At 42.0% G+C, this 14,732-nt stretch overlaps 2 protein-coding genes across 10 annotated transcripts in view; one reads left to right on the top strand and one right to left on the bottom strand.

Annotated features, from left to right (window-relative positions):
* Positions 1–46: 46 nt before the first annotated feature.
* FKBP7 (FKBP prolyl isomerase 7) lies at positions 47–5,832 on the bottom strand. 2 transcript variants are annotated; one of them, XM_056349806.1, is made up of 4 exons: positions 5,470–5,832; positions 3,833–3,984; positions 1,490–1,623; positions 47–1,175 (listed from the first exon to the last, which is right to left on the bottom strand). In XM_056349806.1, exons 1-4 carry the CDS (start codon positions 5,679–5,681, stop codon positions 1,014–1,016), a joined length of 660 nt encoding a protein of 219 aa, XP_056205781.1. In that variant the 5' UTR covers positions 5,682–5,832; the 3' UTR covers positions 47–1,013. The 2 variants fall into 2 exon arrangements, 1 of the variants encoding a protein (XP_056205781.1); XR_008823602.1 differs by lacking the exon at positions 47–1,175 and adding an exon at positions 2,800–2,947.
* An 86-nt stretch (positions 5,833–5,918) lies between these two features.
* The window catches only part of PLEKHA3 (pleckstrin homology domain containing A3), a 30,328-nt gene continuing 21,514 nt past the window's right edge, over positions 5,919–14,732 (top strand). For 5 of the 8 annotated variants that reach the window (XR_008823599.1, XR_008823597.1, XR_008823598.1 and 2 more), the window contains exons 1-7: positions 6,786–7,036; positions 7,510–7,571; positions 9,962–10,078; positions 11,516–11,671; positions 12,343–12,479; positions 13,453–13,617; positions 14,443–14,486. Coding sequence is in view for 3 of the 8 variants with exons in the window: in XM_056349803.1 (XP_056205778.1) it covers positions 7,023–7,036; positions 7,510–7,571; positions 9,962–10,078; positions 11,516–11,671; positions 12,343–12,479; positions 13,453–13,617; positions 14,443–14,486 (695 nt within the window). In the remaining 5 variants the exon portion in view is untranslated. Of the gene's footprint in view, positions 6,151–6,785; positions 7,037–7,509; positions 7,572–9,961; positions 10,079–11,515; positions 11,672–12,342; positions 12,480–13,452; positions 13,618–14,442; positions 14,487–14,732 lie in introns of those variants that run through there. The other 3 variants (XM_056349803.1, XM_056349804.1, XM_056349805.1) reach the window with 3 other exon arrangements.

The raw sequence follows: 14,732 nt of genomic DNA, 5'->3' as shown, positions 1-14,732 counted from the left end.
TTTCTACCTTTTAGAATGACTGTAAGGATAACACAGGCACGGAACCTTTTTAACTTGTGCTGCCACTTTCACTGTGTACATCTGATTATTACATGCTCAAATGAATAGACGTTGCTTTTTGTGAAAAAAGTACGTTACACAAGTATTATGATGAAATCCACGTAAGCAAAACAGTTACTGAGCCTAAGTACTGACTATTAACTATTGCTACTTCTTTGCATTTTTCCAAAGTGAGGGAAACCAGAACGATGCCCAAATATTTACTTACATTTATATATAGTATCTCCCATCATCTTTCACCTTGTTCAAGTAAATGATGATGGTGTAGGTCTTTAACTCCGTGCTGCTGAATAAACTGGCTAACAATAATTTTACTAAGCCAAAGTTTATAAACTCACTTAAAAAACTACTTTTTCATGAACACCAAATTATTCAGGTCAATATTACATCAGAGGGGTTATTTTAATTTGCTTTAAAAAACATTTGTGTTTTTATCTTGATATTCCATAAACAGTGTTCATTTATTTTAATGCCTTTTATAGTTAAATTTGCTACAAACAGCAATTCCTCAAGAAGCTAGCCTAGAAGCCTACAGAGGTTTAACAGAGATACCTGCCTGGGATTCTGTATTCCCCTTTTATTTTACAGTGGATTGAGAAGGATTCATCAGTTATGTTCTAACTATGTCAACAGGAACCATTTTTGTGTGCTTGATAGGACAGAAATCATTACTTTCATCAGTATTTTAAACAGTGAGAGAGACTACTGAGCAATACAGTAGGCCAGGAAGCAGGAACCACTAATAATAGATCATGGTGTTCTCCAGTTCTGTTTCTTTCTTTCGAAATATCTAACACATTTTATTAGTTGAATATTAAAAATAAGATTTTTACAGTCACATTGAGATATAAAAAGATGGCGCTATAAAAAAAAAATTACAAAAAAATTTCTGTGACCAGGTATTATTATTTAAAATTCAGTGTCCAGAAAACAGCCAAAGATTTTTGAAGTACTTAGAGTTCATCATGCTGGTAGACATTGTACTCCTTTGCTGATATGAAACCATCTCCATCGTGGTCGTTCTTCTTAAATATATCAGCTAAGATTTCATCATGGACTGAGGGATGCCGTCTTTTGCCATCTCTTGCAAATTCTTCTTTCAAATATTGGCTTATCTAGGAGAAAAGAAAAAAGTCCAACCATTGTGGCTTTTACAATTTTCAACAGCTATCTTCAAGGACACTTGGGGTATATAAATAAGTTATTGTGACTCCAGTGCAGGCATGACCAAAGTTTGTTTCCCAGCAAGTCTGAGACATACTAATGTATTAATCAAAGCACATTACAACATCACACAGCGTAGCTTGTGTAAGCATACAGAAGTTTATATGATCAACTACAGCAGAGGCAGCTCATGTAAAGATAACACTGATACAACTATACCTGTAGTTTTATTGTTATTTATTCTAAATTAGTTACATCATATTACCTCTAGTTCAGAGAGTTTCCTGTCACTGTCCTTGTCTATTTGATTAAATGCTTCAACACTGCGAGGTCCCTTATTTACTGCATAAAGTTCAATCTCAAAGATCAATGTTGCATTGGGTGGAATCTTGCCCTGTGCTATGAATAAAAGGAAAAAAATATGTAAGAAATTGGACGTTATGGTCAGAGATCACACGTATGATAAATTCACATCTGAAGTGTCTTTTTTTTTTTATTACAAAAGGCTGGGTTAATATTCAGATTAAACTCTTAATTTAAATATTATACACCTAGACAGGAAGATTGTTCAGATCGTGTTAGATAAATGATTTTGTGAGAGATCTGCAAACAATATACTTCCCCGAAACAAAATTACATTGCTCATATCAATTCAGGTACTTTTAAAATTTAAGAGAAGGGTTTGTGTTATCTTGAAAAACAAGTAGTTCTGAAATTCTCACTCTTTCACATACTGTCATATGATGTGGCTTATTGAGAGAGTGATTTTAAGACATATGCATGCAGTCTGATTTAAAAGATTGCGGTAATACACCAAGGCTTATATGTTTTTTCTGTCTGAAGAAACAAGCAAGTAGTATCAGGTTTCACCAACTTCCTATGAATTATACCAGTGGTTAAAGGACTTGATGTAAAATAGTGTTTAAAATATCCATCTCATTAGAAAGAAGCCACAGAATGTAAGTCGTTTGATTCACCAAAAAACCCCCAAACTACTGGGATATTTTGCCTGGTCTCTGAAGAAAACAAAACCTTAGACTTCATTATTCCTGTGTCAAAGCATTTTCTTACCTGATGTAAAACCTGCACTTCCTATAAAGACAGGTTAATGTATCATGCATCTAGCAAAAAAAGGGAACTAAAGAGGGACAGCAACAAACAAATGAGGTCTAAATGTAGCGCCAAAAAAGCAACAAGAAATCATGCAGTGTAAAAGTAAAAATGTAAACATGCAAGTTGCTTCTATTCCTAGCCAAAGCCAGTGAGCATGACATTGTAACCTCGGAATTTGGACAGAATTTTGAGCTTGTGCCCATCTTTCATGAACTGAAGAAAAACTAAAGAATGTACTCCAATTTATAAATAGAAGGTAAACAAAACTATTATGCACGCTACTCATCTAAAATATCCATAGTAAAAATGCCAGGTTTCAGAATTCAAAAGATTTTAGTATTACAAGCTTTAAAAATAAACAGCTTTTAAATATATCTGAATATATATCATGGTTTATATACTACTTAGGAAAGAAAGATACAATACTAGAATTCAGTGCCAGTAATTTACAAATATACATACCAACAAAGGAAAGATATGTAAAGATTTAGAAAGCCACATGCATCTTTTCTAATTCAGTATTAGACAGGCATCTTCCCCAGCATGCAGGAATACGCTGAGACAGAGGACAGGTATGCTGTAGGAAAATAATACTGTCTTGAAGTGCTACCTAGAACAAACAGTTAACATTAGTATTAGAGTTAAGGAACATACTTTTATTTGTGTCAGTGTTTTTCCTGTTAACAGACCTACTTACGGGAAAATTCATCCCTAATAAACTTCACTGGCTACAGTGGAATTGTACGAAAGACAAAATTGGTGCATGGATTCCTGACACATCACTATCAAACAATTATCATAGAGCAGGAAGTACCTTTTCACAGAAATTACTACACCCAAGTCAGAGCCAAGTTTGTTATTTACAATTAAAGAGTGCTGAAACACTGCATAAAACTCTGGAACTTTTTTTTTGGTAAGTAGATTGCACACTTAAGCATTATAAAGTCAAATCGGATTTCACGCATTGTACTGTGCAATTATTATGTAATGTGATGATATTGTCCATTATCTATCCACAATGTAAGCAGTATTTAAAACAAATTATTTCTGCTTAGGTTAATTCTGTGGCATGCACTGGATTACACTGCATTTTACTCAGAAGATGCAGAATATCATTGAAAGGCTAAGCAGGTAGGAGTCAAAAAATAGAAACTATCACGAGTAGAATATAATAATTAAGACCAAAAAACGCTTACGTCAAGATCTTCCTTTTGCTGTCAGTTTTTCATATTATGTCAATACTTGGAAAAGCACATTGGGTGTCACATACTGAATTCTAATGCAAACTGCAGGGCCTGGGTATGGGTCTATGAAGTGGAATACTTAAACTGCATAGGAATGAGCAGGATTAGGCTCCACAGCTGCAGTAATCACCTTCAGCGCCTCCAAAAATAACGGCAGCACCAATTCTTAACAGTCATTTACATTACTGTATGTTTGAAAGGGTAACACAGAGAAAAGACAGAGTTCTAGTATTAAAACTTCTTTTTTTTACCGTATCCTTGTTGTCCATATGCTAATGATGGAGGAATGATCACTTTCCGTTTTTCTCCAGGACACATACTCATCATAGCAATATCTAACCCTTTTATGACTTGTCCAACACCCAGAACGAACCATTTTGGATGACCTTCATTTTGTGTCCGACTATTAAAAAGAATTGTGAGTGGATAACAGTCAATTTATTTATTTATTTTTTAAAATAAAAATAACTTGAAATTAGCAGTCAGTGAGAACATACGTTAGATTATTAGCACACAAGAATGTTTATAGAGTGCAAGAATAAAAAATATTAACACTTTTTTCTGCCACATTTATAATTAATTTAAGGTCAAATCTTGAGATGTGTAAGGGGCAACCTCTTCTGAAATCAAAAACCCTTAACACACATCAAGTACACTTTACGTCAGAAACAAGGTGCCACTGCAGGAAGTCTGCAACGAGTGCTGGTAGCAATTCACTGCTAAAGGTGTCTTCAAGCAGTTCACAGCACCGTAGGATGGGATGGGACGGGACGGAGCATGCAGGTGTGTGTTGGGGGAACCTGCAATCTTGGCTACAGTACTGTGTGCTCACCCACCGCTCTGTTCAGTTTAGATATTCAGTGCTTCAGGCTGCTTCTGGTCACATGAGGCATCCCTGGTATGGGAGCTATACTCAGCGGCAACTGAGCAGCGTGTAGCTCAAAACTCGGAGGGCAACACTGTATGTGCCAAAATAAGTCACTTCAGTGGGCAAAGAAAAAAAAAAAAAGCAAGTAAAATGGCACTGCTAAATGTAGAATTATCCTGTATTGATTTCTTCCTAAATGATACACGTGGGGGAACAAATCAAGATTTTGTCATAAACCAGGCTACTGTCTGATCTGTCCAAATAGCCAGATCTGTCCAAATACCTGAAGGATAGAAGACTCTCCTCTGTAGTTCTGAACAGGTGAGTTCTGCCTCACTAGTAGGATGGACCAGTATTAAAAGCAAGGTACTTTAAAAATAAAGCCTTTGCACAACCGTTTCTGTGCAAAGCAAGCTAAACCAAGCCAAAACAGCCTGACGACAGATGGGTGGGACAAAGCGAAAAAGCAAAAGCCTAATGCCGGAACCGGGGCGAAGAGGAAGGCAGAACAAATCGAGGAGGGATGCAGCGACAGGGATGGGGCACAGCGCCTGCAGCCCGGACCGTGAGGCGGCTGCCCCGCACCGTGCCAGCTGTGTGCATGTCTCCCTGTCCCGGACAGCCAGCCGCCGGCCCTGCCGGCCGCCCCGCCGGCCCGCGACCCCCGGCACAGGCCGCAGCGCAGGGCAGGCGCCAGCGCGGTGGGGATTATTTTCCCCTGCCAAAGCGGTTCTCCGTGTGTCGGCTCTCGGCCACCCTCGCCGGCCCCCTCGCTGCGGCGGGCCGCCGGCCTCAAGTTCGGCTCTGGCCTCCAGCGCACCCCAGCGCCGGTCCCTCCTGCCCCCGGCAGCCCTGAAAGCGTTCAGCGTCGGCTGAGGGAAAACAAGTGCCGGGAAGGGGGAAGCCGCTAACGCTGAGGCGGCGAGCGCGGCCGGCCGCCGTGCCAGGCCACGGGGCAGCGGGGCGGGCAGGCTGCGCCACGTCGGCGGCCGGAGCCGGAGCTGGTGCCCTGGGGCCCACCTGCAGTAAAACTTGGATCCGTCGCTGGCCAGGAAGCCGTCGTAGTGCGCGTTCAGCAGGTCCCCCTTCTTGCTCTTGGGGCTGCAGGCCTCGGGCAGGTGCAGCACCTCTATTTTGACCTCCTCCGCCGCGGCCGCCGCGCCGCCCTCGGCCCGAGCCGGGGCGGCCAACAAGGCCAGCGGCAGGAGGAGCAGGGGCAGCGCAGGGGCCATGTCGCTACGAGGAGGTCGCCGGCGTGGCACTGTCCCCGCTGGGCCTGGGGCGGGGGGGGCGGGGGCTGAGCCTGCGCCGCGGCACGGTCCCAGCCTCCCCGGGCGCGGGGATGAGGCCGGGGCCGGGCCAGGCAGCCGCGGGGCGGGCGGTGCTGCGGACCGGCCCCCTCTGCTCAGGAAGTGAAAGGGACGTCAGGGCCGGCAGCCCCGGAGGGTGCCGGGGGCGCATGGGAGGTGCGGAGCGCCCCGCGGGGCGGGTGGCGCCCCGGGGCCGCCGCTGCCGCCGCGCCTGAGCTGAGCGGCTCCGCCTCCGCGCGCAGGGAGTAGCGGCGCGGGGACGGGAGGCGAGAGCCCATCCCCGCGGCGGCGGCGGCCGCCCGTTCCCCGCGGCGGCGCAGGAGGATGCGGCCCGGCGCCGGGCTCTGAGCGATGGAGGGGGTCCTCTACAAGTGGACCAACTACCTGGCGGGTAGGCGGCCGCGGCGGGGGCTGGGGCGGCGGGGGCGCCTCGGCCGCTCGGCGCAGGGTCCCGGCCTCCCGCGGCAGCCGTTCCTAACGCGCCGGCGGGGAAGCTGCCGGGCGCTTGCGCTCAGAGGCGCGGCGCTGGGAGCGGCCCGGCGGGGCTGCCGGCGGCCCTGAGGCGGCTGGCGCGGCGGGGGCTGGGCCGGGGGCCGGCGCGCGGCGGCGGTCGCGCTTCCGTGTGCGTGGCGCGGGGTGGCGGCAGGCCGGGCCCGGCCGAGCCCTTTCGCCCCTGCCCCGCAGCCCGGCGGGCACCGGCGCGGCCCCCGGGCGGCCTCACGGCCCAGACGTGCCCGGCCCCCGCCGTCCGCCGCTGGGAGCGGGGCGGCCAGGGACCGCCGGAGAGCCGGCCTGCGGCCCCCCGGGTGGGTCGGGGGCTCCTGCCGGGACCGGCGGCGGGGAGGCGCCGCCTGAGGTGCCGCGTTCTAACGGCCCCGCTGAGGGACTGTCCCCTCCGCCTGTGCCCGCTCAGAAATAGCGCTGATTTGCAGCCCGCAAACTTGGAAGGTGTCCTTGCTCGCAGTTCCGGAATCGTTTAGGATTGCGTCTTTTAATCCCAAGTGTTAGCACTTAGATGTAAAAGTCCGCGTTCTCTTAATTTGCTTTTGAATGGTGTTTTTTGGGAGGCTGGTGCTCCCGTATGCTAACCTGTAAAACATAAAAAAACTCTAGTTCTGGGAGAGGTTTCACAAAATGTATTTTCAGAAGCGCTGCAGATGAAGATGCACCTAATGCCTGCATTTGCCATCAAAGCTCCGGTTCTGTTTGCCTCACTCTCTGCCCTAACAGACACCACCTCCCTCTGGAGAGCGCAATGGGTAGATGGTGCTGTCCAGGTGAAACATTTCTTTTCTGACACTAATAGGACTAATTGTCCCCCCAGAGCAGATCAGTGTTGGATCATGTACCGTGCTTAATCAGGCCTTGTGTTTGACTGCTTTGGCGATATTTTCTGTGCCCTCTTGTTCACTGGCACTTCATATGTGCTGTCCTTACTTCAGCATATTCAGATTTTGAGCGTGGAGTGGTATGAAACTCTGTTCTGAGCATTTATAAGGATGTGGGCCACGTTGCAAAGACACTGTGTGCTTGCTGTGTGAACTGAAGTGTACAGAGCGTATCTTGCATTTTGCATAGCAAATACGTGACCGCTTATACTGGCCTTCTGGTGAAAGAGAACACTTGTACTGTAATTAAATAGATATTTAAGAAGATACATGTGTCACTAATTCACAATAAATGTGGAGAAAATACAGGAAAAATTGCAATTATGAAAGAAGTAACAAGTACATGTTTCTTTTCAAAATAGAGTGGAAATTGTCACTTATGTGACCAGAAATGTCACTGTCGCAGAAGGTAAAAAAGTCACAGGTAATGAGCCCATGTGATGTTTGATATAAACTTCCCATTTGAAGTCTGTTATTTAATAAGTAAATATTCCATAGTAACTGTGAATGCTGTGCACACAATAGACTGTTCCATCAACGTGCAGCTAACTTCTGCTGAAAGGTCAGTAGCCCTCTAAAATCAGCAGAACCCTTCCTTCTGTGCGCTGGCCAAGTGAGAGCACTTGCTCTTGCATTTCAGAATTACAGTGTGTCAGGAATTCCCTACAATTTCAAGAATATAGGAGGGTAGCAAATTTTTTAAATTTTTTAAAAAGTGATCTAATCATATTAGTGGAACTTTAAAATTTTATTACTAACTTTCTTGTTACCCTGCTATCTGTTTTTGTAACCAGAGATAGGCTGTAGTAGTTGTGGTCATTAATGGTAGAAGCCAAGCAGCAAAAGAGCTTGTCACTGTTGCTGAGGCATTGTGGAAAATATTCAAAATGTTTTCTCCTTCATTAAAAGCAAACCAGAAATAAATACAGCTCTCCCCCTGCCCCCCTCCCCCCCCCCCCCCCCCCAGTAATACAGTATCTAAGAATTTGTGAGGTTCGAATTTATTAAATACTTTATCAAACATGGGATGCTGTGCAATTTTGAATCAGAAGAGGTGGTTTTGTTCTTTAGCTTGCTTCTGTGAGGCACTTGGGAGTCTTAAGTCCTTTGCTTCTGTTTTTTCTAGTACCAGCATCATGTGAGGCTGCAATAATCATCTCTGTTTTATCAGAATCAGGCTGTTGAGACAGGGATCTACTTACCCACCCCTGCATGTGCTTAGGAGATAAGGGCAGCACAGAGTCAACATTTTGCAACACTGTAGCAGAAAAAAACCCACATCAGTGCATTTCTGAGCTTTGTTTTACGGGTCCACTCATGATTGTGTGCATTTTCTTTGAGTATGAGTGGTGATGTACGCACAGGATTTGAAATATTTCCTATGGGAGTTGGAATCCCTCAATGTTTATACTTCTTTTACATTCAATTTTAATATCTGAGTGTCGATCTGCCTATTAGTTACCACTCTGCATTTTGAAAGGCACAGACACTTACCATTAAAGCAAATAAATAAAAAAAAATTAGTTGCATGTTGTTATTTCCTTATCATGGGATTGAGACATGATGTAATGGGGCCCGGTCTTACACTTCTTGAATTAGTGTTGAAACTCATAATGACTTAATGTGAGTAGTCGGAGGCCTTTAGCTGATTTTCAGGAGTCTGGTACCTGATTAAGCCTCCTGGTCTGAATGGGTGCAGCTTGCTTCATTGGAATGGCGATTGCGAAGTGCCGTGGATCACACCTTCGTATCGCCAGCTGTGTTGAGCTCTTGGCCACGCAGTTGTTGCCATTCCAAACCCTAAGCCAAGCAGGAAGCTAAAGTTTCGTGTTGACTTGTAAAACAGAGGGATAATCTGCTCCTATTGTACAGCTGACCCAGACTGTAATGGGCCAGCGTAATTGTTACACTACTAAAATATTTTAGTTCTTGCAGTTAGTATTAAAAATTAGGGCGCCTATTCCAGTGAGTGTTGAGTTTTATGAAATAGCTGTTAAAAAAAGAAAAGGGCAGGATGGGGAGTAAAGTATGCTAATATATTTTAATCGAGCAGGACTTGTGACAATAATTTACTGTATGGTGTAATGCTGCATAGAGTTCTCACAGATATTTGTGTCTATGCATAAACTGCTCTGTTTTGTAGGTGTAGCGAAGCTGGAGATCATTACATAATTTTGATAATGCTGATCTGGTATACGCTGTCCTCACAAATGGACCTAGGAATATAGCTCTTGTTTCAGTGCTCTGCAAAATGCCTGACATTAAATTGTTGTTGAGTGGTGGAGCTGGGGCTACTTTCAGAGAAGATGGTGTGTCAATAGTTAAGTGTGAAACATAAAGTTTTCACTGAAGTACAGTAGGCAGAGGAGACCGTAGCGTAGCAGTTGGTGACATCAGTCATTTCTTCATAATTTACAAATAAGATCCTACAAACTTAAGAAAGTCTACCTGAAAAATATACTTGAATGAGAATGGTTCTTCAGAGGTATGTAATTTATTAGCCTTCAAAATAGGCACCTGCTTGGTGGCTAAATTAAAATTTAATTTTGCTCTAGAACATAATATAGTGGAAACTGAAATACTGCTGGTCTTGCATCCAAAAAGAATGGGAGTGAAGTATCCATATAATATTAGCCTGGTTATAGAGCGGCTCTGGTCTTCAGGCTGTGCAGATTGTTTACTTCCTTGTGTGTTACAAGAATAGTTTAATGTTTGCATTTTTAATAAAAGTTTTTTAACAGCCAATGTGCTGAATTTGATTTGCAGTTTTGTAATTAGACTAAACTTTCCTTTTTGTGTTTTTGATCTTGCTAGGTTGGCAGCCTCGGTGGTTTGTTTTAGACAATGGGATATTGTCATACTATGATTCACAGGATGATGTTTGCAAAGGCAGCAAAGGAAGTATAAAGATGGCTGTGTGTGAAATAAAAGGTAAGAATTAATAGATTTCTGCTTGAGGAAATTTTAGCTGTCAGGGAGACAGAAAAGATCACCCAACAGACATTTTGCATCACAAGTTTTTCCTCCTCTGTTTTTGTTTATCTATAGTCCAGTGTGACTGCTTCACAAATAATAATGAATGTGAATTATGAAGTGGGTGGCAAAGAAAAAAATGTTTTTGACAGAGCTCTGCTTTGAGATTTAGAACCCACAATATATTCATTTTTGTTTTAAATAGTTGTGTGCAACGTGGCTTACTCTTGAAGTTGTCTTGTCTAGTTATTTAGTTCTCCCACTTTTCCCTCTTAGGACCAGGGATAAGAGACTGAATTATGAATGGTAGTTTTTCAGAGGAGCAGCAGCAGTTACCCAAAAGTGGAGGTTCTCATAAACCAGAAATGTTTAGCCTTTTGCTTTCCTGAGTCATTTTTTACTTTTGTCACTGTTAGCAGATGCCCCTGTGTTTGGGTGATGGGTGTATTAGAGTTAGTAAGTGAACTGTTTGTGTCAGACTGAGTTCAGCCTTTGTGGGTCAGCCTTCTTGGCTAGTAGCAAGGCATTGTCTAACTCTGCATGGCTCTCAACGCTTGACCTCTTTCCAGACACCCACAGATGACTGGGCTTGTGATATGGGTACTTGCATATTAAAAAGTGAGACTTCTTATTTTACATGGGCCACCATGTGTTTTTCCTGTGGTATCTCCTATTTGTTAGTTTCCTTGATGTAGATGAAATCAGTGATGTGGAGGATCCACTTTTTGGCCATTCCAGTTGTTCATTTTGCTTGTCATCTTGTTCTTTTGGTGAAGGCAAGATAGTAGCTGAAGTCTGGATTTGGTACAGTTTCCTGCATCCATGGCTGTTGGGGAGTAGGTCTGAAGGAACTGTGGTTGATAAGATGAAACTCAGCAGAGTATTCAGTTAAAGATGTAGTATTGAGAATAATAGACTGTAAACAAAGTCCACGTTGGTTCTTGGTTGACTTTGCAACTTTGTGAAGCCAGATTTTGTCTAGAAAGGGAGATTATTTCAGTTCTTATCTTATTCCTCCATAAATAACTTGTCCTTGCAACAGACCTCTTCAGTTTACCACGTTTAGACCAGGTTTGGAATACAACAGTTACTACAGATCCATACGCCATGTGTTGTTAATGCAGAAAGGGGACCCCGTTATACTCGAGTCTGGCTGCTGTTCGGCATCTTGTGTTCCTACCTGTTGTCTTGAAGGCCTGCTGAGGAGAAGGGCTGAGCAGCAGGTTGAGTAACCCAAAATCACAATGTGATTATTATTACGGGATTGTAATAAACATTTCAAAATACTTTGATCAGTACTTAATAAATAGTTGTTACTGAGTTGAGGTTGGTTTTGTTTGTGTGGTTGTTTTTGGGTTTTTTTTTCAAAATTGTTTTTTTCCTCTCTATCATAAGTTCATGCAACAGACAACACAAGAATGGAGCTAATCATCCCAGGGGAACAGCATTTCTATATGAAAGCAGTTAATGCAGCTGAAAGGCAAAGGTGGCTGGTAGCACTGGGGAGTGCAAAAGCATGTTTAGCAGATACCAGAACAAAAAAAGAAAAAGGTATGTGTGTTACTTAAAGCATATACAATCGTACCACTTTTTCAAATGCTTGTTTTCAGATAATGATAGTGTATAGATATTGTGGGAGAAAGTCAGTATTATTGTCTTTAAATATAAATTGTAATTATTTCTAGTCATCTATATGGTAAATTCCCCCTTGATGTTTGGATTAGAGGTTGCCTCCATTGACCTCTTCTATAGCTGAAATACCACCAGCTTGTTGTTACAAGAACAAACATACGATTCATAGCCGTTGTGAAGCCATTTCATTTCTGCTGGTTTGATTCTTTATAATTACTATTGTGTTTTCCATAATTTTTCTTGGCTGGCTTAATGTAACTATTTCCAGCCACTCATGTGGGTGTAAATTTCATCCACTAAACTTTTTCTACCTTACATTGCAGCTAAGAAAGATTTCAACTTTATCTTTTGTAGTAATATGCCTCTTTCTTAACGGTCATTAAATTAGTGTCAGTTATCCAAAGGTACAGACTATTGCCTGCCTCAAGTACAGTTCTTGACTCATTGTAGAATGCAATTTTCCTCAAAATTAAGTGAAAGTTTAAGCGAATTTTTGAACTGCTAACTAAATTAAAAGGGAAAGTGCTTAAAAATTAAAATGTGTACCTACATTGTATGCAATAAATTTATACTTCCTTTATTTTTTATAGAAATAAGTGAGACCAGTGAATCTCTTAAAACCAAAATGTCCGAACTTCGTCTCTACTGTGATCTTTTAATGCAGCAAGTTCATACAATACAAGAATTTGTTCACCATGATGAGACTCGCTCTTCTCCCAGCATTGAGGTACAGTACTTCTAGAATGCCATTGGAGAACCTAATTATATAACAGACCTCAAATTTCTGTTGACATTTTATGGCTTTTTAATCTCCCTAACGTTGGGAGATTTAACCTAAGGTCAATTTTTGAGTGCTTGTGTGTGTATAATACTAACTGAATATATGTGCATAAAGTACCTGGATGACTTAAATGTAATTGTAACATGCATTAGGAAGCAATTGAGTCATTTGGTTAAAAGGCCAGAAGAGCTGCTGTATGAGTTGGGCAATAATTTGTCATGTTTTGCATCTCCGTTATGGGCAAAGTAGTTGAAACAATCTTGTTTGTCCATTCTTCTCGTCCTTGTGTTAGGAGGGTTTGCCAATTTGTTAGCAGTGAAAGCTGGTGTTACAGGTATTGGAAACCTGCAGTGTAGCTAAGTCTGTCTGAATATGCACAAGTAACATCATGCTAGTATTTCTGCTTTCGAATGAAAATTAGTACTGGAAATTATGAATGGCTTCATACTTTACACTCTTGAGCAGCGTGTGGACAATATAGTTGTCCACCATAGGGCAAAGCGAGGGGCTGATGGTATTGCAACAAAGCAAATTGTTTACAGCAAGGTGAAACTGACCTGCAGGCTCCTTCCACTGGAGTGATAAAGCTGTTGGCGCATTCTGCTGCAATTCATTTGTTTCACTGAATGATCTTCTGACACTAGTTAGTCACTCACACAAGCTTTGCAGTAAAAAGTTACAGCATTGTTGGCTGATACCCTAAACAAATTCAGATGCCAGAAAGAAGTTACCATGCTGTCATGTTACTTGCTTAAATTATCCTCATTGGAAAATGTACATTTGCTTAAATAAAATGGGAAATGGAAGCTCTTTTTGGTAATGAGGGAAATTGTGTGGGCGTGGTGGTGGGGAGAGTTGTATTTGCATCTTTTAATATTTTTTTTTTCTTGCTTATGCTTGTGCTTTCATTTATTTTCAGAACATGCATGAAGCCTCTTCCTTGCTTAGCGCCACATGCAATACATTTATCACAACACTTGAAGAATGTGTGAAGATTGCTAATGCCAAGTTTAAGCCAGAAATGTTCCAGCTGCCTCACCCTGATCCCCTGGTTTCTCCTGTGTCACCATCACCTGTCCAAATGGTTTAGACATTTTGAAATACTATTTTTTTCTTAAGTCTCATATTGTTGGTTGAATGAGGGGAAAGAATGGCTGATGACTATGCTATTGCTATGTGCTATGATGTCAGCAGTTGAAATCTTGACTCTGTTATGATCCGTACTGGTCCTAAATATAAATCAATAATTTTCCATTCCCAGTCTTTGTTTGCTAGCCTTTACAGAATCAGTCTTTTATTTTACATATCAAGACCCTGTAATGAGGTAACTTGCAAATGAATGAGGTTTAACTTTTCCTCAGTTCAACTGTTTCTTTTTTTTTTTACATCTCTATCACCAGTTTACTTACAAAGCCGATCATTATTGATATAAATTAATAACTTTCTTGGATATGCATAGAGATTTGACAGTGATAATCAGGAGAACCACAAGGAATCAAGAGGCAGGATTTGACTTTAGTGGGTGATGGAGAATTTAAGCTGGCATTTGGTAGAGGAAACATGTCTTGATATTTCTGCATATCTTAGCAGTTAAAAATGGCTGTATGAATAACTTTGGAGCAAAAGAGAGTGAATTCCATAGAAACTAGGTAGTATTTTGTTGTAGAAAACTACTTCCTGTGTGAATGTTTTAAAACTTCGAATGTTGATGGCAGTCCATCTGTTTTCATATAGTTAAATTAGATTTTTAACTAAGAATGGTTGCTTTTAATTAAACAAGAAAAGTTTGCGCTGTATTGTAAAGACTGTAAATAAAGTAAAAATTAATTTAGGCATGCATATTATTCTTATAAGTAGGTTGTGACATTTTTGGTGTGGTTTGTTGTTTGGATTTTTTTTTTTTCCCTAGATGAAACGTTCCATTAGCCACCCTGGTCCTTGCTATTCAGAAAGGTAATTTTCTATTTCAGTAAGCTTTTTTTCTTATGTCTCAAAAAAAACTCCCTGAGCCTGCTAGCATTAAAATAAAAATGTGAGAAGGATTGTTTGCTTGGGGAAGAAAAGTTAAAGAGCGTAAGCTGATGCAATTTTGAAAACTAGGGGTGGAGATTATCAGCGTTGGTAGCAAATAATGCAGCTGCTGTCTCTCATGCACTATAAACTTTTCTTCATACTAGAAGCTATGCAAATTACTTATTC

The sequence above is a fragment of the Falco biarmicus genome, chromosome 8 (assembly GCF_023638135.1).
Source record: "Falco biarmicus isolate bFalBia1 chromosome 8, bFalBia1.pri, whole genome shotgun sequence".
Taxonomy (NCBI): Eukaryota; Metazoa; Chordata; class Aves; order Falconiformes; family Falconidae; genus Falco; species Falco biarmicus.
Note: the sequence above shows the minus strand (reverse complement) of the source record. Positions and strands in the feature narration are given on the sequence as shown.

What these genes read in the sequence shown, in the direction of transcription:
- FKBP7 (XM_056349806.1), bottom strand. Translation starts at nt 5,681, where the DNA reads ATGGCCCCTGCGCTGCCCCTGCTCCTCCTGCCGCTGGCCTTGTTGGCC. An exon ending in GGATCCAAGTTTTACTGCAG is followed by an intron (nt 3,985 to 5,469) that starts GTGGGCCCCAGG and finishes TCTTTTTAATAG; the next exon opens with TCGGACACAAAATGAAGGTC. An exon ending in ATATGGACAACAAGGATACG is followed by an intron (nt 1,624 to 3,832) that starts GTAAAAAAAAGA and finishes TTTTATTCATAG; the next exon opens with CACAGGGCAAGATTCCACCC.